Here is a 27,285-nt window from a genome sequence, read left to right on the forward strand (position 1 = left end):
ACAAAAAAAAGTCATATTTATCTCAGTGTCCAAAAACAAATGAACATGTAGCAATGTTTTTACAGGATTTAACTGAAATACGATAATAAACCACTCCTCGTATATATGAATCCGGAAAAATTTGATCAAGGTAGAATTCTACATTGGAAAATTCAATATGAAACGCGAGAAAGACTTCCATCTCTTCTCTCAGGAAGGCCATAAAAATTTTCATATACCCGGCCTCTTCCTGCAGCCGTTTTGATAACCTGAAAAAGGAACCTAATCTCAAGCAATGACTGACAAGTTCGCCCATACCATTTAACCTAACCATCGCCGCCCATAATTTCTTTTGTCTTGACAGATCGATGGTTTCAAAATACAATGTCATACTCTAACTTTGAGACAAAACTTTTTGTACCGAGTTGCAAATTTTCACAATTAAATGAGAATTACTTAACGAAAAATCAAAAAGAACTACGAACAGATATAATCGAGTTTATCAAGTGCTAAAACCAAATAGAACATATAAAAAGAGCTTTTCCTTCATTGTCCCTAAGATATTAAGCATTTTTCACACTGAAAATCAATTTAGTAATATTAATAATAACATAAATCATGCAATTTTTGACTTCGCCAGACGTATAGATTACGAAACCATTTAGATGAATGTATTGAAAGAGTATATAAAGACAGTATTGAATTGAGTATAAGTAGAGTATAATAATAATAAAAAAAGAAAGAATGTACGATAATTATATTATACTAGTTATAATACCCGGCGCTGCCCGGGTTTTCTTCAATGAGGCTTTTTTGGATCACGTGATATCTCCCTCTCTTTTTCTTGAGGGACATACAAACCGTGTCCAAGTTAACCAATATGGCGACCTGCGCGATTCATGAAATAAACAAATATAGATTTACACAGAAACGTAGAAATGAATATATATTTTTCTTTTTTTAAGGGGCGCTAGGTATTTCGATTCCCCCCCCCCCCCCTGAACGTCAAGTTATCCATCTGTCTGTTCCAGCTTCCAAAAATCCTTAGTTAAAGCTGTGGAATTTTTTCGATGCACTTTTCACGGGCTCATAACTAATTTTAAAATATCCTAACCCACATGAATTTATGCAAATAAATATCAAAAGAGACAATATGGAGACATTAATTTTCATACTTGAGAAGATATAAATGAAATCAATGATATTGCTCGAATATCCAACTGAAAAGTATAGGTTTGGCTAATTACTTCATATTTCATCTCCTGGGCTTCGTATATCTCTAAGCGAACTCAATATTTCAAAAATCGAGAATTCAATACAATTTTTAAAATTATTGATGGGGCGGAAAATCCCACTAATTTCCGCATTTCTACAGTAAAATCGCCAATTTTATCACTGATTTCTATGAGGATTACCCTTTTCCTGACTCTCAAAGCGATGCTGATGATGATTATGACGTCTATTCAAAAAGCCTCATTACTGAGAGTATATTGAAAATGTGGTGAACCATTATAAAGGCATAAACTATTATACGCGGAATTAATAATCAATTTAAAGCAACTAGCAAATAGTAACATGGAAAACTAACATGACAATATCTTTCAGATCTGCAGCTTTCATGATATGAACATGCTTTTATACTTCTATAGATTTCACAGATCTATAGAGATTTCACTTCTCTCTCCCCTGTTGCTTTTAAGCGTCCCGTGAACTTCCCACTGTACCAATGGTGGTTTCTCTCCTGTTGCTGGTTCAAGATGATACATTCTTAGATGAGAACCAAACAACGCGGACGAAAAATCAAAATCAAACTTAGAAGAAGGTGAGGGGTTGTCAAATCACTCTTCGCTTTTCTGGTCGACTAAAGCAGTGTTTCTCAATCAACTGGCCCTAACATTGGTCACACTGAGCCGTGAGTAATTCGAGTTTCATTTTTCCCCTTAATTTCTCGTTACTTGTGTGTATGACCGGGTCATTCACCTACACAAAATACGTTTACCGGGCCGCGGGCTTCCACAATACCTTCTAAAGCACACTGCTTCCTGCTCTAGAAGGTATTGGCTTCCAAAGGTTGAGAACCACTGGACTAAAAGAGCCTTTAAACTCTGGATGGTTTGAGTTGGCGATATTCAGGTTGCACTGAGTCGCTAGGACGTTCTTCTGGTTTCTACATTCAGTGATACCTGGATTCGGCGATAACCCAATTGTCTCTCTCTGGCAACTTTGTAGATGAACAGTTCGTTGAATTCGGGATCGCGCTGTAAAGCAAGTTTCAGGTCTGCCTCCGTTACTGTAGTTGATGTATTTGATCACCCCCGTCAGATAGATGGCCACGCGAGAGTCGACTTCCGTCGCGTAATCTTCGAAACTCAGAGTGCGATGTTCGCGTCTAGACGAATATGCTGTCCTCGTAATATGCTGAAGATTTGCTGCTCCTTTCTGATCACCGGGATTTTCTTTCTCCATCCGGGAGTATGGAAAGAGTTAGTTGTAAACAGACACTTTCGTGATTACTAGAGCCCGGATTATATGCACTAAAAAGTTTCAAAATATGCTCTAAAAATATGCAAATATGTGCTTAAAAACGCAAAAATATGCACTTTAAAATGCAAAAATAAGCACTTTAAAATGCAAAAATAAGCACTTAAAAAATCTTTAAAACTAAAAAATTCCGAAGTATGTGCAAAAAATGAGAAAATATGTATTAAAAAAATCACCATCCAAAAAAAATGCATCTTTTTTTTCTATTTCTTAATGCATATGTATTGATTTACAAAAAATACCCCCCTCATATATATATATATATATATATACACACCGCATATGCAAATAACTTCTACATATTTTTTTAATTTTCAGTTTGTTGTAGTTGCTCAATAACGAAAATACCAGTAGAAAAAGAATTTCGACACCATTCCTAAAAAAAATTAACACTTTTACACATCTCTAGAAATACAACAAAACGGTTAATATTCGTAAAATAATTTATAAATATGTATTAATTCATTAAATTTCACCTTCGGGAAAAAAACCGATGTTATGAAAAAATTTGAACAATATTTATTTTGAAAAATTATTTAAAAAAATATTGAGTGAGCTTAAATAAACCGTCAAAAATATGCACTTATCCCGAAAATTCTTTGATTTTATGCATTTAAGTATATGCATTAATGCTAAAAAACGTCAAAATATGCAAATGTAATCCGGGCTCTAGTGATCACCTTCAAGTTTTCTCTATGCTTTAGGTCAATCTTCCTTATTTTCTTTGAAGTTATTCGCCTTCACGACACATCTCGAAATACAACAGCCAATTCTATTTTTTTGGTTTTTGGCATCCTCGAATACTTTACTCTGATCTTTTTATGATTCTTTAATCTACCAGTAGAAATAAGTTTCTACTGGTAGATTAAAGAATTAGTTTCATCATTAGTTGAATCATTTAGTTTGAAAAATTACTGTTAGAACTTGAGTTAAACCTGGTCCTATAAGAGAACAAAAAATTTAATGAATGTATAATAACTACTTGATTTCATCGTTCCAAGAATGAGCGAGTAGAGAACGAGATCATGTCTGTTGTGTTTGTCCGAGGGTTTTTGAAGCTACAACTATCGACTGTTATTTTCAGTGTTGCCAACAGTCAAAAAATGTTCCAGCTATATTCTCCATCAAAAACAACTTGGGACCGGGCTTAAACAACCAATTTTAGTCATTGTTCATATGACCATACTTCCAGCCGTTTCAAACATCATGGGTGAAATTGGAATTTGACAACAGGTTCAAAACCTCCAACCTGCGGGCGAAATTCGGCTTGCCAATTGTGAAAGTTGTTCCAGTAGAAAATTTTTAATACACACAGCACGACAAATACCTGTGCTGAGACCATATTTCTTTCATAACTTTTTCTACTTGACTTGATTAGGGAATCACTTGTTTATCTTCACGTATTTATTAGTATTACCTTCCGGCATTTATCTCTCATGAATTCTCACAAACCACCTCCAATTATTTTTTTTTTGTCTCGGCAAATTACTTTTAGCATCCAATCATTATTAGTATCATTAATTTACCCACCAAAAAAAAAAAAAATCACGAGCAAAAAATTAAATTGAATGTAATCATAATAATCAAAGCGAATATCAGTTACGTAATTAATCATCAAATTAACTGACCAGGGAATATTAAGACATATAAAAACATTTTTCTCTTTGCCTGCCAATAAAATATCGAGAAATATCTGAGATACATAAAATAAATGTTTGTCTTCAATTTTCTACCTTCCAATCTCACAATTTTTTAAGTAAAGAGTTATTTATGATGGAACGTTTCGCGGTTTCATTGAACGACTCTTAAATACAACTTGAAAAAAAAATATATTTTTTTTATCTCGGTCCAAAACAAATAAATCGATAGCAATTTTTTTTTTTTTTTTTTGCAGGATATTAATTGAAATGCGATATTGAACCATCCCACGTATATATAAAACTGGAAAACTTTGATCAAAATCGAATTGTACATTGGAAAATTTAATGGAAAAAAACGAAAGGCTTCCATCTCTTCAAGGGGACAAAATTTTTCATGCAGCAGTGAAACCTCGATATAACGATACTCTGCTGACCAAGAAAAATATCGTTGTAGAGAGGTTATCGTTATATCTAGAAGTAGCATTTTCTTCAGTTATCGGTAACCTGACTAATACTCTGTTAGCATTTCTTCCGAACTGAGGTTGTTAGTACACCATAAAATGCATTTGTTAGTGTTTTCACGGCAACGAATTTTTAATCGATTATTTGATGAATAAAATTCTACAAGTTGTGTTTCACCCTGTAAAGAGTCGCTTACCGAGCATTTTTTTATGTACTACACAGAAAAAACGATTGATATATCTGATACGAACGCAGATTTGCAACCGGTTCTGGTGCTGTCGGTAGAGCCCACAGAGTTAGAATAATAATATATCTTTAGTCTATGGTAGAGCCCTTAGAGAAGAAATATTATTTTTCTTCTAAAATAAATATATATTATTTCTTCTGTAAGGTAGAGCCGTGATCTACGTGAGTGATATTACTTTCGAAGGTCACGGTAGAGCACAGTGCCGCCAGTCTACAGGTTCGATTCCAGCTCATCACACCTGTTTTATATGTATATTTTCTCTTTCGTCTTTTTTAAAAATCCCTTTTTATTATTTCTGATTTATTTTTCTTGGCTGTTACTCCTTAATCGAGTCGTCCCCAATCACGAATTGGGGATAAGACGGTGGTAAGACGGTGGTAAAGTCCCCATAGGATGCGTGCGACCACAGCTCTCACCATAGTGATTATCTTTAATATTGATTCACACATAGGAAACCATATGGATACAATATAACTACTTAATATCAACTGTAATTTTATGTCACGAAAAATCGAGCAGCTCCGCACATGCGCTTTAGTCTATTTTCCTGTGTCCCGTTGTGTGAAATTTTCGGAAGTTATACACTTTCTCACACGCACTCAAAGGGTGGATACATTGGCTTAGCAAAGGAAGGATTGGGGTTCTATCACCCCCCCCCCCTCAAGCCGAGATTATAGTATTATTTTGCAGGAAAAACGTAAACCACCTTGAGAAGAAAACAAATTGACCCCCCCCCCACGAGAAAATTCTGCATACTCCTATAAGTGGATACATTGCAAAATACTAATGTTACCAAACATCCTCGAAAGAACAAATTTCTGGTGAGGAATTTAAACATACATTGAAGGGTATTTTGAGCGAAATATAAAAAATACCGGTGCAGAGAGAGAAAGCAGTTTGCAAAATTTGAAAAAATATCGTTAGAGATTTGTCCATGGTTCATGCTCTTGAAAACAAAAAAATTCAAAGACTATTCAACTATTTTCCGGTCAAAATTTCAAAATTCAATGACATTCATACCACGGTTGATAAAAATTTTGATTAAAACAAAAATTAAATTACATTTAATTTTTTTAACATTTACTCATTTTTAATTTCGAGTTTGAAATGCTAATTTATTAGATATATGATTTTTATAAAACAATTATAATTCTCATTTCAACTTGTAGACAATGTCAAGTTCTGAGGGGGGGGGGGTTCTTGTAGTCCACGAAAGTCATTGTAGTTTAGAATTCAAATGGCATTTAAGCAGAAATCATTTTGTTTGAAACAGTATTGAAATTCGCTTTCCACAAGAAAATTAGAAAGCCATATATCTAGGGTGCCTGCATGACCTGTTTATTTCCTTGGATATTCCCATATCTCCATGTAATCTTGGCCATCCTAACGTTTCCCATTATTTTCCATATATTTTCAGCAAAGCCTATTGAAAAATTTTTATTCTTAACTGATATATTATAAGAGTATTAAAATTATTTTCCTAATACTATGAATTATATTATGGTAACTATATTACTTTTTAAATATTGTAATGTTAAAGTTTGCCGCCCTCCCCTCCATACAATTCATTTAAATCTACTTTTTCAATGAGATGGTGCTTAATTTTCTGCCTTTGGTGTTTTTTGCAACTTTAGCAATAATTGCCAACTTTGCTTACCTTTAGCATCATTTTGGTGATAATTGGCGATTCCCCGTATTTTTATCGAGGAAATATGATCAGCCTACATATATGCAACTGACATTCCTTAATTCAATAGTTTAAAATATTTTGAAGCAATATCTTAAGCGCAGTGGTTTACTGCCAGATTTCAGGCAGCATGTTTTTAAACATAGAAATATCTCAGGTATGGGTGATGATTATATGTCCCGTTTGGAACATTGTCCCGTAATCATTGTATCATTATTGCTCTAAACATTTTCGCCCCAGTGGAATATGGGGGGATTTGGTTGAAGGGGGACAAAAATCGATGGAAGAAATTCACACAAAAAAATAAAAATTTCAAGCACTTAGGGGTCATTTAAGTATTACGTCAGCATCGAGGAGGGAAGGGGGTTTCGGATTTGCTGACTTTTGATGACAAGGGGGGGAGGGGGTGTGAAGGTTGCTTACGTCAACCACCCTTTTTTGAAGATATGAAATATTCTAAGCTGCTGACAAAATTTTGCTGACGGGGGAAGGGGGGGTCAGTTTTTTTGCTGACTTTTGCTGACAGGGGGAGGGAGGGGGTCAAAAATGGCTGAATGGCCTCTACTGCAATGATTTTTCAAGGACTTTTAAAGACTTGAAAATGAACTTTTATTTCAAGGACTGTTCGAACCCTGTTGTTGTAGTAGACCTCGTTGTATTGCGATGAGTTTACCATTAGAATACTATAAATTATATAGCAAAATTACGAATATACTGTAAATTCGAACACTATCTGAGTAAGATCATTATAGGTATAAGGATTTATCGTTGCAACGAGGTTTCTCTGTAGCCACCTGTCATTGGGAACGCTCTGAAAAACTGGAAAGAAATCTATTCTCGAAAAATAATGAAACACTGCAAAATTTAAACACACACTCACAAAAATTCCTGAAATATTTTCATTTTATTTTCTTATCTGCTATCAAGAGACGAAATCATGAAAAATAATCAGAGGTTCACAGGCACGGCGATTGGATCTCAGATGGACATGGAACCTAATATACATTATGGGCGATGGGATAATAGATAAAGATGAATCTAAATCTTGATTGATCGTGACCTTCTAACTGCTACGAGCTTGACCCTTCCTCCATACAGAGGAGTTTTAGACGCTGGTGCTCTCACGGCATTTGGTCTATGTTGTATCACGTACTGTGGTCTACGCGTCGTGGGTCTTGTGGTCGTTGAAACTTCGTCGACGGCTATGAACTCTGGGTGAACGAAGATATGTTCGCCTTCTGGAACGGCGTCGTGAACGTACCCGATCTCGTTCGCCTCCAGGTTAGAAATGACGTTTGCGACTACGCCATCCTTACCGAAAAGTAGAGGGAACATCGAATTTGGATCACTTCCCCAGAAGTCGGTAGCAATTCGTGCCATGAGGAACATTGCTGGTTTCATGTCCCTCTTGAATTCGGATATGGTGAAGAAAGCATAGTGGGTGGAGTTGGAAGCCGAGTACAGAGCGTGGTACTTGTTGCCCATGCGGAGGCTCCAGTCTTTGATCAGGTTCCAGTGCTGTTTCAGAAATGGCTTTAATCTCTCCAGACCATCCAAAATCTCGGGAACGTTCTGGGAAGCCTTTAGCAACATCTTCGGCAGATATTTGTTGATCATCTTCTTGATTGTAGGTACAACGTGCTCCCTAAAGGAACTGAAGCACCGAATTACAGTCGCTCTGGGGACAGCTACAATCCTCGATTCAGGAATGTTACCAACTTTGTAATACGCATTGTGAGCGCTGTAATAATCACTCATCAACGGACTGAAAGAACTCATCGCGGCCCAGAAACCTTTCTGTATGTCACCAACACCCGAATCGCTCCAGAAGAGATCGGAGAAGATATCTGAGGTCAACAGCTTGAAAAATATCTGGCTGACTTTCGGGAGAGCTGAAGCCATAATCTTGGTGAATGTCTGAGAGATAACGTCATCAGTTAGGGAACGCTTCACACGGTTGTTTTCTTCTCCATAGTACAGGGTTCTGAGCAAGTCAATGGAAAATCGGTACATCGCAACCAATCCCTCGGAGACGTGAACGTTGTAGTAGGATTCATTCGAATGGATCTTCACAGCTGGGAATTCATTCATGAACTTGGTGTATATGAGCCTCAAATTTCTCACGCGTCTTCCGATGAAGGGCATCACTTTCGGTCCAACACGGATCCAGAAAGAACGCAATTCAGGAACGGTTTCGATTATTTTGGAAATTAGTCCCGGAATCGTGGAACGGAAGAGCTTCGTAATGAGGGGAGCGAAATCTGTTGAGAATTCCTGGATTGCTTTTTCCAGAGGCTCTTTGGGAAAGGACATTAAATGTTTCAGCGAGCGTTTATTTCTCAAAAGGACTTCGTTGCTTCTTTCAGCCAGTTCAGGGTTTTCACAGGAGACTTCATCTGAAGATTCGCATCTGGAAGTTTCTTCACTGAACAGAGTATCCATGGGGCATAGAAAAGATTTCAGAACAGCTTCCTCACAGACACTGAAAACCTAAAAAATATGCGAAGAAGTTAATATCAAAAGTTAATATACAGGACCAATTTTCTCATTAAAATACGGTAAAACGGTACTCTATGGACCAAAGGAAAATGCAAAGGGATTATCGTTAACCTTTATCAAGACGCCGCATTATCATTACGCTCCACCAAAATTATACTGTATTCTACATCTCTTCTGCAGCGTTGTTAGTATCACTAAAAAATGCTCTTTTAAGGTATCCGACTACCCTTCTTAGCATTATTTAACCCTTTACTGGCGTGGTGGGGGTTATTTTGACCCCACGCATTCTTCATCTTGCCACCCCTTGAGAAAAAAATGCATTTGGACCATATTATTTTCAGTACCTTTCAAGCTAGTTGTTTACACGTGTTTGAAAAATTAATGATGTTTTTCTACTTTTTCCTACCTCTATATTATTGAATGATCAAAGTCTCCGTGGGGTCAAGTGGTGTCAAACTTCTGCGGGAGTGTTCAGATCGAAATGGCGTTTCGGAAGAGCGGTAGTTTTCTCGATAATAGTTTCAAATTAATCATGAAACATTGGGAATCCGAGGTTGAGCATGAGGATAGTGCTGTGAAATGTATGCAAGATCTGTGTGATCAACATGTCATAGTGTTGTTTAGAAGTACTCTGTTTCCGACTTGGAATAAGACTAATTTAGGTGCTTGGGGAAATAGAGTAAATATTAATTCTAATTTGTAAATTTTATTTTATGAGTATGTTTCAATCATATCTATTCATTTTCTAATCACGAAAGTTGCGTTCAAGAAATGTAATATATAATTTAAAAAAAAAATTCGTCATATATCCCTCCATTTCTTTCTAATGTGTGTCTCAATAAAAAACCATTTTTGAGAAAATTATCAAAGAAATTTGAAAAATAGTTTAATCAATAGTTAAATTTTAGTGAATCAATTGACAGATGAATGAAGTCATGTAAATAAACCATTGCTTTTATGAAGATTATTTTTGGTAATTTTTAAAATGCATTAATACTTGTTGGGGTCAAAATGGCACCACGACGCCAGTTGCACACAGAATTTTCACAACGCCAGTTAAGGGTTAAGGTACTGGAGTCACCTTTAATAACATTTTTTGATAGGAGAAATCTCAGAATTGTGGAAACAGTAATGGATGTTTCCCAACCTATATGTCACGTTATATGAAACAATCATTTTAAAAATGTTCGAAATACGATTACACTCAAGTTATCTGCAACAGTAGCGCAGGTCCCTTAAGTAATCCTTATGTGCAACGGGTCACTTGAGTGATCGGGAACAGTGGCATGAGCCACTTAAGTCAGCGATAAATGTGGCGCGGTTCACTTAAGTTATCGGTGAATGTGTGCCGCGGGCCATTTAGGTGAATTATAAATGTGTCGTGTGTGGGTTACTCGAGAAAACAGGGAATGTGCCGCGTGGGCCACACAAATGGTCAGGGAATATGCCAAAGGCCACTCATGTAATGTGAAATTGCACTGCGAGTCAAGTGATCTGAAGACGTACCACTCAGTTCATTTATTACAAAATTAACATTGAGGTCACGGGTCACATCAGATGACTCCGAGAGCCATATTTGGCCCAAGAGCAATGAGTTTTGCATGGACAGACCTTGGTTCTTAATAATTTAAGACAGAATATCCTGTAGAAATTTTTTATGATCACACAATCAATATATTTTTAAAAATCATATTGCAAACAAGTTTTTCTATATTCACTGATTACTTTTATATCACAGAGAAAAACATTTTATTTCATTTAATATGTGAAAAATCATTTTTTCAGATCATCAATAATGATTGAAAGCATGTAGGCCTACAAGGTGGGCTAAAAGTCCGAGCGTAGAAACTTTGAAAATTCATAAAAACTGGAAAAATAACCTAAATAAAAAACGGTTTGCAGGGTTAGCATCGTTAGGTCACAGAGACAGGGCAAAAAACTGTAAGACAGGAACAAAAACAGCCGATAGGTGGCGCCGACGTACACAAGGCAAAGAAAAGATGCGCAAATAACGAACAGAATGCCTCAAAATCGTTTATTACAAAAGTATGTGTTCCACATGCCCACCACCGCAGGGGATAACACATTGAAGGCGAGTCACAAATCCAGCAACGCATTGTTTCCATGAAAGAGATGCGCTTTTTGCCGTCACGTTTACGCAAGATGGAGCAACTAGTCACACTGCTACTCCGGTCAAGGCATTCGTGGTACAGACGTTCGGGGAAGACAAAATTATTAGCAGCCGTTGCATGTTCCCATGGCCTCCTCGGTCTCCAGATTTGACACCGGCAGACTTTTGGTTATGGGGATATTTGAAATACCGGGTGTATCCTTCCGGTCCATCCAGTTTGTCGGAACTACTACTACTGAACCAGACATGCACCTCGTCCATATTCCTGTGTGGAATTTCTAACGTATTGGTACATGTTGGAATGTGTGTGTATGTGTAGTGGATTTAACGTGAAGTTTGTTTCTGTGTAATGCTTATTGTGTGTAGTGCTTCCATCTGCCATCAAGTTTTCTAACTATGAGTGAAGTGTAATTATTGAATAATTGTATTGTTGTAGGTCTGTTGCTCTCTGTGGCGAGACTTTTTAACGGAGAGATCGGCTCGCATTCATTCAATTTGTCGGAACTGAAAGATGCGATCCGCCGAAAGGTGTCATGTATACATCTGGGCCTCCTGCATTTGCCGGTGCTGGATTTGTGACTCGCCTGCAATGTGTTACTCCCTGTGGTCGTGGGCATGTGGAACACGTACGGCTGTAATAAACGATTTGGAGACAACTGTTCGTAATTTGCTTATCTTTTCTTTGACTTGTGTACGTCAGTGCCACCTATCGGCATTTTTTTAGATGTCGTCGTCCCCCCACGTCTTAAAAAAATTCCCATGACCTAGCGATGCTAACCCTGTAAACCGTTTTTTATTTCGGTTACTTTTCCGGTTTTTATGAATTTTTAAAGTTTCTACGGACTTTTTGCCCACCCTGTATAAGACATATTAGAAATACATATATTTTTCAAAGAAATTAGTGATTTGAGTTTTACTTCAATTTTCAGAACGTCAGATAAAAAAACCTATCACTTTTCATGTTATTCAGACAAATTTTTCCCGAAATTAAACAATATTTGCGCAACCTTAGAGACGTTTTCATGAATATCTATACTCTGCAACGTACGTTTAGCAAATAGATGGCTAAATGAATTAGATTTGTTTTTTTTTTCACATTTCACGTAAATTCGCGTTTCAGTGAATTTGATATTGTTATTTTTTTTTAAAAAATTTCTTATCATCCAAGGTACTTTGTATTTTCATTTTCTTTCACTTTGGATATTTATTTGCATTTAATTTATGTTGAATTTCAGATACATTCCGCCTGATAGGAATAAGTTGTTTCTGTGTATCTTTAACCTCACTTCATAGAAGATCTACATAACGAAGAATAGTTTCAACTTCAAATTTAGAAATAAATTATTGAAATATTTGTTTTTTCAATGTAACCTACTTTGCATCCAGATTCGTAATCAACAATAAAAGTGATATCTTTTCCATCGACAGGACAATATAGGCCATCTCGAGGATCGATTTCCATTGGCTCATCCAAATTGGCTATAAAAAAAAGAAAATTACACAAAAATATTATTATACAGTAAACGCCGCTTATTAAAATCACGGATAATGTTATAAGCCGTGAATTGTTATTATTTTTTCAAAGTATAGAACGAACCGATATTATAGCATTCGAAAGCATTCGTTTATACAGAGCTGCCCTCAGGGTGTGTGCGGAAAGTGCGGTCGCACCAGGCTTTCGTTTTGGGGGGGGGGGACCTAACGGCATTTACGTAATAGGAAGTGAAAAAATACATATCAAATACATTTTTTTTGTATTAAACATGTCAGAGCTTCAACTATGTAATTCTGAGTTTCCATCATTTCCGGATTTATTTATTCCTCTCATTCATTCTGGAGTGATTTCTTTCATCAATTCTGAAACGATTCTCTTAATTCTAAATTTCCGTTAATCCTGTGATTTATTTCTTTTATTAATTTTAGAATCATAATATTTCTTCCATTAATTCTGGATTATTTCTTTCTGAATTTTCATTGGTGCTGGAATTATTTCTTTATTATTATTAGAATTGTTATTTAATTATTTTCCTTATTTTTAACTCACCAATGCTAAATTTTTATTACTCAGATAATTTCTCTTTTACTATACCCTATTTTTTTTTTCTGTTTCAGAGAATTATTTATTTCGTCAATTGAAACATTTTTTTAGTTTTGAATTCTTACCATTTCAAAATTCATTTGTACATAATTTTTGTGTAAATTTACATTTATTTGTGTCTATATGTTTGTCTTATCCCTGTCTTTCAGCATTTCTATAAATTCTATAATAATGCATGGATTTTTCGGGTGGGTATATAAGGGTGGCCCTGGTTTATAGTTATCAGCACTTTGGTTTATGTTATCGATTTTTTTCCCTCCGTATTTTTTTTTCATATTTTGAAGCTAATGTGATAAGATAAGGCTCAAAGATAAAAGGTGGGTTTAATAAGATAAAGGGTTGACTCATAGAGTTATATAATAGTATATTAGTTAATCATATAGTATATCTTTAGTCTATGGGTTGAGACTCACTGATTTTTTTTCCCTGTAAATTAGTTAATAATCTGCAAGACTATGTAGGCTGTCAGAAAGCCCCCTTATTAGGAATAAAATTTCTGTACTCAGGTTCACAATGTCCTAATCAGGCTGAAATTACCACTATGATTCACGTACGCGTCGCGCTTCTTTTCCAATTCCTTTCCAATAATGAGGGCATGTGTAAGATAAAAGAAAAGTAAGCCTTTTTCTTCAGTTCATCGTCAGTTTCTTACAATTGCCTACGTTCACAGTCCCTCGGCCAGAAGACTATTAAACGAGAATTTATAGAACGCATCATACATTATAAAAAGTATCGTAAAAATTGTGATACACATTGGACAATTTCATTCGAACTGCTCACAATTTTATGAATTGCAAAAAAAAGGATTTTCTGAAAAAGAAAGGAGAAAAATCCTGTTTTAGAACAAATGGGAAAAAAACTGAGTTATCCCATTTCCATGCGTCTCGTTAGACAAAACGGAGCATATGGTCATCGTGCTTACAACAGGGATTCTTTTCGAATACGGTTGCCAATCGGCTATTCTTATCACAGAAACACCGTGTCCCACTGTGATCACATTAAGTGGCGTGCTCTGTAATACTGACTATTTCTAAAAACTTTTTTTTGAAAGGGGATAATAAGATTAAGTCAAAGATCTCGTGAATAATAATAGATCTGAAACAATACAAATTTCTCGCAACCGCACAGAAACCCGTAGATACTACTATAGAAAATCGGATTATTCTGAATGATGTGAAGTTATTAGGCATTCTCAATATGTTATACTCGAGTTTCAAATTGGCAGTTTCTATTCTTCGTCTAAAATTTGCAGAGGATATAAGCCGCTTGAACGCATCGACATCATTATGTGATCAGATTCGGCTAATGAAATGCCTCGCTATTGTTCATGACGTGCGTCAGCTTACAGAAAGTTCTGCATCTCATCTATCTCAGAGAGATCAACTTCCCCCTACGGTTTTATCAGGCTTAGGATTGTTGAAAGTTTAGTTCAAAGTCTTAACAACTCAGTCAAATATTACCCAAGAGCATGCATTAATTAATACACATCAATGTCTGTCAAGTTTACTATTTCCACGAGGCAATTTCTGGTTTCTATCTTCCGAGACAAAAATATGACAGCCAACTAACTTCGGAGGGGTATCAGGCTCGTTATTCCTCGTGACATGAATAAATGATTGGTTAATTACTGCCCTCGCAATCAAATGAAATATCCGTATCGATTATTATCAACTAACTGATAAGTGTAAGGAATTGCTTACCGGAGAATATTGATCCGATCATCAACAAAACCAGGAAGTTTCGGAAAATATCTCTCTCCATCTTGAGTATTCTATAAAGGTGAAATGTTTGATTTAAAAATGCGAAGTTCTAAAAATATGTAAATAGATTGACAATAAATACCTAATAATATATAATTCATCAGTACAACAGATAAATGAAAGATCAATAGGATGAACACTCAACGATAAAAATACGAGAAGGATGGATCACAATGGATTAAAATGTATTCATATGACAAATGTATTCAAGTGACATGAATATGCATATTTTTTCATGGTAAATATTTATATCATAATTATCAGATAATGTAATTTATAGCTAATGCAAATTATCTTTATTTTTGATTTCAGTAATTCTGTTGTAATTACTGAAAAATGGGATATTAAAAACTCAAGAAAAAAATGCAACTTGATTATCGATGAAATTGAAGGTTGTAAGTTGTGGGCGCCAAAAAGTGCATATAAACAAGTCAAACTTTTCACAGCCCAAAACTAGCTCAAACTGTCCATAACACGAAGCGTCAAAGTATGACATGATAACGACAGGGTTTGACAAATCACAAAAATTAGGCGCCAGCCAAATTTCTAGCCGCTGTTGTGGTAAAGTGGTCATAGAACACGGGTTCAAACCCCATGGTCGCAATAGTGATGGTCGACTGAAGTTGGTTTTCTGTGGCTCCTAACGTCGAGGCGCTAATGCTTGCCGATCTCCCCGTTAAAGTTTTGCCATAGAATGCAACAAGCCTCCGACGATAAAATCTTCATTCATTACACTTCACTCATCGTTAGAAAAGTTGACGGCAGATGGCAGCATTACGCATAACAAGCATTACACAGAAACAAATTTTACGTTCGGTTCACAACACGGAAACGCACATTGCAATATGATCCAATTCGTGAGAAGTTCCGCAGACGAATATGGATGAGGTTCATGTCTTGTTTAGTACTGGCGGTCGGCTGAAGTTCGTTTACTGTGGTCCCCAACTTTGAGGCGCGAATACGAGCCGATTCCCTTGTTAAAAAAAATCTCTCCACGCAACGCAACAGCCCTGCACCAGTACAGTTATTCATTGCACTCCACTCATAGTTCGAGAAATTGATGGGAGATGACAGCACTACTTGTAACAAGTATTACACAGTAACAAACTTCACGTTAAATTCACAGCACGCACATTCTATCATGTACCAATTCGTTAGAAATTCCGCAGAGGAATGTGGATGAAGTGCATGTGTGGTTTAGTTGTAGTAGGCAAATTTCTAAAAACCCAAGCATGATTGTTGTAACGTTCTTTTTCCGAATTTTCTAAGAATTTATATCCTCTCTTTATGTTAGAAATTGCACTGGCATGAAATTGTAAAATTTTCTGTTATTCTCATAGGTTCCAATTTGAGAATCAGATGGAAAAACTTTTAGGCACCGATACCGATATTCTAGCCGTCGTGGCGACCTGGCGCCTTGGGTTTGTCAAACCCAAGGAATGAACAGTAAATTTTCCAATGCAAGCAAGCGACTAAAGAACTACTAGCTGATAAACGGATCGTTCAAATCTTCAAATCTGTCAAAAATCTGAAACTGCCTAAAAGTGCCCAAAACATAACTAGGGAAATATTTGAGTCTGGAAGAGAGGGAGGGAACGTGATGATGATGTAAATATATATGCGAGCACAGGGCTTGACATATCACAAAAAATATAGGCGCCAGAACTATTTCATGGTTTGAAAGTAAAATATTCAAGGACTATTCAAACACTTTTTGAGGCAAAATTTTAAAATTAAAGGACATTCATATCATGGTTGATAAAAAATCGTGATTTTTTTTTTTCAAAAAATGAAATAATATTGAAAACAATATTAAGTTTTATGTCTTGCTTTAGAAAGAAGTATTTTCAACAAAGTTTATTTGAATTTTCATGTCTTATTGAAATTATTAAAATCATTTTCCCGACCCTATAAATTATATGTATTATGTGGTAACTATATGACATTGAATATAAATTTTCTTTTCACATCCTTTGTCATATTAACATTATTTTCTGTAGAATTTATTTAAATCTACTGCTTTTCAATACAATGGTGCTTCATTTTCTGCCTTTGGTGACTTTTTTTTTGGCCATTTTAGCCATAACTTTGGTTGCCTTTTGGCATAATTTTTTGGTGACAATTAGCGATTTTCCCATATTTTCATCAAGGAAATGTGGTCAGCCTACATATATGAAATTCACATTAATGCAATAGTTCAAAATATTTTGAAGCAATATCTTAAGCACAGTGTTTTGCTGCCAGTAATATCGCAATATCTTTAGTACTTTTTAACTACGCATTATCTTTCTAAGCTCAGAAATACCTCAGGTATGCGTGGCCATATGTCCTGTTTTGAACATTGTCTCGTAGCTCAGCATTTTCACAGAAGCAGAACATGGTTTAGGTCAGTTTAGTTGATGAGAGCAAAATTTGATGGAAGAAATTCACAAAATTTTTTAAGCACTTATAAGCACTTGAAAATCATTATAATTTTTTCAAGGACTGCAACGATTTTTCAAGGACTTCAAAAGACACGAAAATGAACTTTTTTTTCAAGGGATGTAAGTAACCTGAATTTTTTAGAATATAAAAAAAATTTCACTCGAGAAAAACAGGTCCAAAATAATATTTATTTCGGTATTTCCTGGGCAAAGTGACAATCTTTCATGTTAGCGGATATGCTGATTATGAATTCCAAACATTTTGTGCTGTTCTCACAGGCTCCATTTTGATATAACTACGTTAAGAAAAATTCAGGCGTCAATAACAATTTTCAGTCACCATAGCAACCTTGTGCCTAAAATTTGTCGGGCTTTGCACATGCATATTAGGTAACCCACTCACATCTCATGAATCTCCCTCTTCTCCCTTATCTTCGCCCCACTACAAAGCTACCAAATACCTGTCTAAAATCATGAAAATCAATCGATTTTTTCCCTGACTATACTGAACAGAACAGAAAAATAATCCAAAAAATTATTATTTTTTTCGACTTTTAACCCTTCACATCCTACATTACGAAAACTAGAATAAGAAGAAAATTATAATAAATTAAAAGCAAATGTATAAATGTAATGGTAATAAAAAATAATCATCATGTAAACTACTTGGCGAGTCATTTTACTTCTAATTAAAGTAAAAAAATAATAATAATGTTTTTGAAATAATTGGTTAGTTTAAAATAGATTATCTAACTTGTTACTTTTTAAAGTATCGTCAAGATAAAAAGCGTTAATGGGACTCATTATCCCCTTCCTTTGCTGAAAGGCACACTGTCATGAAATTAGAAAATTCTGTTGTTCACAGACTTCAATTTAGCAATTACACAAACGAAAGTTCTAGGTTTCGTAAGTACATTTTATTTCAATAAAATTTTCAAAGAAAATTAGAAAAAGATGCTAATGCCGGTTTTCTAGTCGCCATGGCGACCTAGAGCTGGGAATTTGTAAAGCCTGCTTTACAATAGATTTCAAATCTTATTTGGAATCGTATAGTCTATTTAATTCTTTCACACATAACGATATCTTCCGCAAACCCATCTATAACGCCATTTTTAAAGAGATTTTGGAAATTATGAAGAAATCCTATAAAGTCTTCATGAAACCAAGTTTTTTCACCTAAATTTGCAATTTTACGTTTGCGCGACTTTCTTCTATTTTCAATAACTGTTAATCAGAGCAATATTCCCACTGATCTTAAAAACCTATTTTTCTTTTGATAATTATTTTCGTAGCCTTTAATTAACTTAATAATCCCTTAAGACATGAATACAACAATGCTTTTTAATTAACTGTATATTTTCGATCAGATTGTGATACGAGTTGCAAATTTTCTAATCTCAAATTAATCATGTTTTTATCGCAGTCATTATCATAAAAAATTTTAGCTCTTAGCGAAAAATAAAACTCTCGTACAGATTTCTCTAATTTCAGAAGAAAAATCGTAATTTCTACCTCAGTAAAATAAATGTATTCAATAAAACTCTGAAGAAACTTCTAAATCAGAACGAAAGAGAAAATCGCAAATGCTAATGTAACTGGAATTGCGGAACCAACTTTATAATTACATTTTCAAAAGCATCGCAATTGGCTCACAGAAAAAAAAAAAGATTATCTTAAAATGCTCGAAGAACCTCGTTTTGCTTCTAATCAACATTTCAAGAGCATGATTTTTGATTAAAAAAACAGAATATGATCAAAGGAAAGAACATAAATTAACTAAAAATTTCTGAAAAATACTTTGTTATACGTTCAACGATTGTTAATGAGAACAATATCTTCATCAATTTTAAAAATTTATTCATCTTTAATAATTATATCCTCAAACTTTAACATTCAATCCCGTTTATAACGTTCCCATTAACATAGATTTAAAACGTAGTTTAAAACGTAGATTATGTTGAAATGCTCAGAGAACTTTGATATGCTTTTAATAGACATTCCAAGAGCATGATTCGTAAAAAAATGATATTTGATAAGAAAAATTAACACAAAATACTTAAGAAAAAACAAGTTTCTTCTTCTTTCAACAATCGGTAATCAGAACAATATTTCATCAAAATATATTTATCTTTAACAATTATTTTCGCAATCAAATAATTTAGTAATCTCTTAAAAAACTAGTGCTAAAAGAATTACTCGAATAAAACGAACATTGGATTAAATTTTGCTTTTAATATCCTGAATGCAAGTGATGATTTCTAACATTTATATTATCAAATTATTTCATGTGATTAATTAGGTTTTTATCGCAGTCATTATGAAAAAAAGTTTTTAAGGTCTGATTGAAAAACGTCATGGAATTTCTCTTATTTTAGAGAAAAAAATCGTTATATTGAAACCCTCAATAAAAAACATCGAAAAATTTCAAAAACAGAGGCAAAGCAATAAAAATTACAATGCTAATTTAACACGAATTGCGGAACCTATTTTATAACCACTAGATTTTAAAAAAAGATCGTAATCCTTCACGGGAAAAGTACATTCTCTTAAAAAGCTAAGAGAACCTCCTTATGCTTCTAATGTACATTAAAAGAGTAAGATTTATATAAACACATATAGAATATCTGATCATAGAAAATAACACAAAATACCTAAAATTTTCAGAAACAAAGTGTCTTCTACTTTTAACAATTGTTAATCGGAACAATATCCTCACCAATCTTGAAAATATATTCCCTTTTAATAATTATTTCCTCAAACATTAATTTCAGTGGATAACGCTTATAACGTTTTCGAAAAAAACCATCATGGAAAAATGTTGTAAGAAAACGCTTTAAACGGGAAATATTAATGATTTAGTATCTTAACTCACAATGTTTTCCCGCTTAGTATGACTCATTTTCGTGATATCAACTCCAATTCTCATTAAGCTTACCCGTTAAAAGCGTTTTCCCACAACGGTTTTTTTTTTTCCGGAAAACGTTATAGATGAAATCCACTGTAATATAATTTTTCCTTCAGAAATTAATGCTTAAAAAAATTCTCTGAATAAAACTGTATCTCATTATACTTTGCTTTTAATATCCGGAAACCATGTGATGTGATTTCTGTAATTTCTAATCAAATTATTTCATGTGATTAATCATGATTTTTAGCGCTGTCGATATTTAAAAAAAAGATTGAGCTCTGGACAAAAAAATCACTCTTGTTCGAATTTATCTAATTTCAAAGGAAAAAAAAATAGTAATTCCTAACTCAATGAAAGAAAGCTATTCAATAAAACATAAGAAAACTTTAAAACTGGAGCCAAAAGGGAAAAAAAACCTACTGTGTTAATGTAACAGGAATTGCGAAACTTACTTTATAATCACTAGATTTTCAAAAGCTTCGTAATTGGTCCATAGAAAAAAGAAAAAATATATATTTTCTTAGAAAGCTCTGAACCTTGTTACTTTGCTAATGGACATGAGTATGAAATGTGAAAAAATAAGAAAAAGAATTCAATCAAGAACAGAAAATACCTAAAAAAACCGTATAAGATATCTTAGAAATTCGCTTATAAGATTTGCGTTTAGTTTGAAGAGAGAGATAAAGTAATGATAGAAACATCTGAATTATCTACTCAATGTACATATGTTATAGCAAAAACCCAAGATTCTCAAATCCTAGATTTTACGTCCGAAAAACCAAAAAATATCGTAGTAGCTGATGTATGAATTAGTGACCATATTTCACCGACAAAAACACGAGAAATCGGGATTTGACATACGGGAAATTACGAAACATCTCAATTTATCACTGAGTTGATAAAATTATTATATTGCTACAACATTTGTCAATAGCAGTGCAATAAGATGAATTTCACCACAAAAACAGCATAATAACCAAATATTGATGAACATTGATTCCCTATAGAAAATGACCGTGGTGCTATAAAAATGATCAAAGATTGATTTTCGGCCATATATCACATCTCCATCATTGATTTCAGTAATGATTACAAGATCATATGAACATCCATTCTCGATAAAAATAATTGTATTTACATTTCTATGAAAACAAATTAGGGACAGCTGAAAATACCATAATACAAAAATGTCCCGTAAAATACGGATGAAGGATAATCGCACGTATAATTAAATTTGTGATACGTGATTTACAATTATTATTATATACGTATGTGCGTAAGGAACTGTTGAATTCACATCGAATAAAAACATTGTTCTCTCCCCACTGACTCTGAGTATTTTTTTGGACATTGGTGATTATTATTTATTTTACTTTATTTTTTTGTATATAATATAATTTTAGGATAAAATATAATTATGTCATCGAGTAATTTACCGTGAAACCTCGATATAACGATACTCTACGGACCAAGAGAAATATCGTTGTCGAGAGATCATCATAATATCGAATAGTTTAGCGTAAGAGAACAAGAATTTCCAAACAGGACTTAAATATTGTTGGAGATGGGTGTATTGTTATATCGAGTACCGTGTGTAGCGAGGTTTTACTGCACTTGGTAATGAGTAAAATTCGAATTGGGTCAAGGGCCGACGTAAATGCAGTTTTCACTCAGGAAAAACACTATTTAATAATCGTAATAAATTTTCAAGTCAAAGAAATAAATTTTTACTAAACCAGCGCCATCGCAAGTACGAAATGCTATCATCCGATGCTGAAGGGAAAAATGCCCCCCTCCCCCATCTGTATCTTCTTCCAAATATTCGGAGAAAAAACGATGTTTGTGAACGGAAATGCCGATGGTATCAGAATTTCTCTTTTATCCTTATGTTGTCATAATCGGCGCGTATAAGGATCGGATTCCTGATAAGCATGAGTAGGTAACACTACCCCTGGATACATACTTCCAATTGGAAAAAAAATACCCAAATCACGTGTAGAGGTCAGATATGTCATTCCTATTGCAGGGGGAGGGGTTGCATAGTTATTAAAATTAACATTTAATACAGACACCCTGTCCTCAAAAACCCAGTTGGACAGTTGTCACCCTGTCTCTTCTGAGACCAGCAAAATAACTTCCATGTTTTCAAGTGCAATATCCATTGAGTCGTGTGAATTGAAAAATGTGAAAAATGTTGAGAAACAACAGCAAAAAATAACGGACAATGTTTTTTTTTTTCGTTTTTCTTTTTTTTCAAATATCAGTGAATACTGCACTTGCAAAAATAAGATAAAAGATTAATAAATTCAAGTCCTTAATGAATTCCCTCCAAAGATTAATAATTTCAAGTGATTTCAATTCGTGCACATTTGAAAAAATGGAAAATACATTTTAGTGACATCTGCTTTTGACTCGAGACAGTAAATTGATTTTTTATTGATATTTTTGAATTGATGCATATTTTGATAATATGTTTATATTCTTTTCGGATTAATTAATATTTCGAGTTATTATTTTAATTAAATTAATGTAGCTAAGGTTAGGTTAATTAATAAATTCCATGCAGTGAATTTTCGGTTAATATATATTTTTTATTTGTTATAGCCAGAATCTAAAAACTAGATACAGTTTAGGTTTCGTTAGGGCCCTTTCACACGGAGCGGATGCGGGTCCGGAAGAAGTTTTAACAATTGGAATATAATGCGCCTTTCAGACGAGCCGAAAAATCTCCGCACCTAGGAAATGTTCATGCGGGTCCGGACGTCGTCCGCATGTGTCAAAACCTAAGTGCGGGCTCCGCATCCGCACATAGAAGTTTTGACAATAGGTTTATTCGGAGCTATTCAGGCGATGCGGATGCGGAGCGAATTCGTCCGCATCTTTGGCCACTTTTTGAAGGTGATTTTTCACGGAATTTTTTTAATTATTTGCCATAAATACCCTTAAAAACACCATATGATGGTCCCTGCTGATTAATATAATGTACCTACATACGTCTATCCCTCCGTTCCCTTCTGAGATGGAGATATAGTAACTTCAACTGCCTTTTGTCCATATATCACAATTTTATACAATAAAACCTACCAACAACGGCCACTGACGGGACCAAAATTATAAGCCGTTCTGTTCATTACGAATATTTAATTGACTACATACTTTAATAACTTTTAAATTTAATTTAAAAATTTTAATTAAATTTAAAATTATTTAAAAATATAAATATCTGAAATATTATTTTAAATATTTGTTATTTTTTTTAATTTTTTAACTGTTAATTTTTTTAAACTTTAAAAAAATTACTTTTATTAAACAACGTTATCCACGTACGGTGTTCACTCAGGGCCGGATTAAGACGTTTGAAGACCCTTGCACTTGAATATTTTTGGTGGTTCCCCCCGAATACCTACAAGTATATTTTACTCGATATTCAGTCTATAAACTGAAAAAATTGAATTTTATATTTCAGAAGTGAGACTAATCTAAGGATGGGATTTCACTCTAAAAGGTTTATGAAAATTATTTTATAAAACTTGAAAAATGTAACCAATAAACGCATCTGTTACATTCGAGAGAACTTAACTGGTCCGCCTATTGGTTGCATTTTTCAAGTTTTATAAACGAACTTTTATAGTGTAATCCCGGCCTAAGACAGAATTGTGATGTGAATATTTCTAAGCACAGGCATTTTGAAAGTCTCTATCCCTCCCCTTTTTTAGTACTTGCAAATTCTTTGATATCTCCTGAATTTTTTTTTTTCTTTTTTTTGGAACATCGAATGTTTTGGATGTTTTTGGATTGGATTTTTCGAACATTGGATGTTTTTGGAATTTTTCTTCCATATTTTTCCGAAAAGACGGATTTTTTTTTTCAAAATATTTTGAAAATATTTGAAGACATTTTCTCCCATCGACTACTTGTGAGGATCGGAATGAAGACATCTTTATATATCCATATTCTATGTGGCTCTAGATTAAACCACCAAAGAATGCCTCTAGGCTGCCTATGGCCACTGAATCAGGGGTGAAGGAGAAAAATAATTACAAAAATTGCGAAAAATCAGTTTATATGCACGAATTTCGAACTAAAGATGCGGGCGATTCGTCCGCATCTTCAGCGCGCGTTTGAAAGGGTATGCGGACCCGCGTCCGCATCCACTCCGTGTGAAAGGGGCCTTATGTGCTCGTGTGTAAATTTATTTCAATTTTCAGCGCCATCTATCATTAACTTTAAACACTACTTTCTAATTGCACACGCGTATAAAAATTTGTCATATTTTTTCAATCTTAATCGTTTTTTATCCGAAAAATCAATTTCTCAATAATTCGTAAAAGTTTTGACAATTTCGGTAAGTTGCGCCCACTTATAAATTATGGAAAGCAATAAAATGTTAGTGAATATAATGTTTTCTTGTCTTCGAGTGTAATATTGTGTGTAATCCTAAATATGACAATGTTCAGTTCATGAAATGTAACAAAATATTGAGGTTTTGTTGAATCAATATTTTTAAAATTAAATTTATACTTTTTTTAAAATTTTAAAATTCAAACTTGGGTGATCCTTGGATGACTTTTCAAAAACCGAGACCCGCCTGCCCCCCCCCCCCCAGTTGCGGACCTGACTACTTGTTTTAATGGTCTGAACTGTCACTTATACTCATCGTCATTTCCCGTATAAAGCGTTTACATGATCACAACGTTTCGCCGTGACGTTTCTAGTGAAAACGTTATAAGCGGGATCCACTGTACTAGTTGGGAGTCATGTCTTATAATGCATTCAAATATATATTTTTTTCTCTAAAACATCTAGCAAAACACCCCTAAAGAACCTAGCAGCACAACACTAGGGGATCAGGTTACATGATTATACATAATAATCGAAAAGCACACCACTCATCGTATAAGAAAATAATTGCAAGTGTTGAAATAATATTCAGTAATAAAGTTTTCAATTAAAATATATAATATTCTTGTGAGAAGATAGTTAGAATTAAAGTAAAATTTGATTTTTTTTCAATTATTCAGTGTTTAATTTATAGGAATTGGTTATCCTAATTTTGATTGATATTGATCCCATTTACCGCACCAGTATTATGTTACGGTAAATGTGATAAAGAGGTATTGTGCCCTTCACGCGAATAATTATCAGGTAATTCTACATAATAACCGACAATTACGCGTAACTACCAATCGTCTCGATAATTACGATAAGTCTTCCTACATTTATCACTTTTAAAGGTGATTATGCATAATTATTCCCGATTGAAGTTGGTAAATACGATAAATATGGAAAACACATAATACGGAAATTGATACCATGTCTTTCCTTAAATATACAGTGAAACCTCGATATTACGATAGCCTACTCTGCGAACAAAGAAAGAATAACGTTGTAGAGGGATTGTCGTTACATCGAGAGGCAGCAATTTAACATTAGACATTATACCATGTATAGAAATTTCCATACAAGACTTGAAAAAATATCATTCTGGAGGGATTTATCGTTACATCGATTATCGTTGTAGTGAAGTTTCACTGTATATAGAAATATAATCATGAAAATTAGCAATCTTTTTTTTTTTTCAAAACTATCAATAAAAGTTTAAAACAATCAGATAACGCGGAAAAAAATGGATAAAATACGGAGTGATGCGCGACGCTACGCTACTGCTATCTTTCATTATTTTGTTGATGTGGAATTATCGAATACAGTGGATCCCGCTTATATCGTTCGCGCTTAAGACCGTTTCCCCGCTTAGTACGACTTATTTTCACGGGTCCCAACTGTCAGTAATACTCATCGAGATTTCCCGTTTAAGACATATTTTTCCCCCACTTGCTACGTTTATTCATGACGGATTTTTCAAAAACGTTATAAGCGGGATCCACTGTAATCAAATATGATATAGGACGTAAAATCCAAAAATCACTTCCCTTATTTTCATTCGCTTTCGTGAAATTCCTATTATTTTCTTTTGCAGCAACCCAGAAAAAAACTTGAAAAAATTAATTAAATAATTTACTTTATCGATATTGTTCTATTTTCAAATTTTAAATCGGTCATTTTAAAATTGAGGTGAATAAAAGCAATAATAATATTTTATATCTCCATATGTAAAATAATTCCCTACGAAATGCAAATTTGTGAAAATTGCACATTTTAGAGACTTACCAACAACGAGCTCCGAGGCAAGGTCAAATTCGAAATGAAGAAAATCGACAAATACGCTTGTTATCTCGTGTTGACGAGTCTATTTATAAACTCCTTACGGGAAGATGGACAATAGGCGACAAGACCCCTTTGTCTGGGTTCTTATTTGTCCGTGAAAGGGTTGGACCTGTGAATGTGAGGATGTGACTGAAGGTCACTTGACCTTATGACCTTCCCTATAACCCCTTTGTGCCCCCCTAACTGTGTGTAAATATATTTAAGCAGGGCTTATGTTACTCGTATCACGTAAACAAAATGTACAAATTTCCAAAGGAAAATGGATTAGTTAAATTCATTCTACAACAATTTATTGGCAAATTTAAAAATCATACCTAAAATTTACTCTTGTGTTTCATAATGAGTAGAGCCTGGATTATATACGGTAAAAAATGCTTGAATACGCATTAAAAAATGTTTGAATATGCACTACAAAACATTGAAATATGCACTAAATATAAAGATGTATTTTGAAAATGTCAGGATATACCATGAAAACCAAAAATATGTGCTGAGAATGAAAACAAATCCATCTAATAATGCCGAAGTAAGGCACAAAATACGAAAAATATAAGCAAAATGAAAAAGTCATAAAAATTGTGAAAACAAGCATTTAAAAGTGCCAAATAATACATTTAAAATGTTAAAATGTACATTTAAAATTGCTAAAAAAATATTCGAAAATTTCAAAATATGCATTCAAAAA

General features: G+C 34.1%; 1 protein-coding gene across 2 annotated transcripts; it reads right to left on the reverse strand.

Moving 5' to 3' along the window:
* Positions 1-7,441: 7,441 nt before the first annotated feature.
* On the reverse strand, positions 7,442-26,711 carry LOC149082555 (uncharacterized). 2 transcript variants are annotated; one of them, XM_089235797.1, is made up of 4 exons: positions 26,544-26,711; positions 14,985-15,055; positions 12,562-12,665; positions 7,442-9,046 (listed from the first exon to the last, which is right to left on the reverse strand). In XM_089235797.1, exons 2-4 carry the CDS (start codon positions 15,043-15,045, stop codon positions 7,595-7,597), a joined length of 1,617 nt encoding a protein of 538 aa, XP_089091923.1. In that variant the 5' UTR covers positions 15,046-15,055; positions 26,544-26,711; the 3' UTR covers positions 7,442-7,594. The 2 variants fall into 2 exon arrangements, with proteins under 2 accessions (XP_089091923.1, XP_089091924.1); XM_089235798.1 differs by lacking the exon at positions 26,544-26,711 and adding an exon at positions 20,828-20,923.
* Positions 26,712-27,285: the final 574 nt, after the last annotated feature.

This window comes from Pholcus phalangioides, unplaced genomic scaffold, assembly GCF_987345545.1.
Source record: "Pholcus phalangioides strain wild (caught in Gottingen) unplaced genomic scaffold, Ppha-v1.0 ptg000009l_1, whole genome shotgun sequence".
Lineage (NCBI taxonomy): Eukaryota > Metazoa > Arthropoda > Arachnida > Araneae > Pholcidae > Pholcus > Pholcus phalangioides.

Bases quoted from the DNA above. Each gene is read 5' to 3' on its own strand.
- LOC149082555 (XM_089235797.1), bottom strand. From the start codon at position 15,045: ATGGAGAGAGATATTTTCCGAAACTTCCTGGTTTTGTTGATGATCGGA. The intron at 12,666-14,984 runs GTAAGCAATTCC...TTTTTTTTATAG, and splicing joins GATCGGATCAATATTCTCCG to CCAATTTGGATGAGCCAATG. The intron at 9,047-12,561 runs GTAGGTTACATT...CATATTTTTTAG, and splicing joins ATTACGAATCTGGATGCAAA to GTTTTCAGTGTCTGTGAGGA.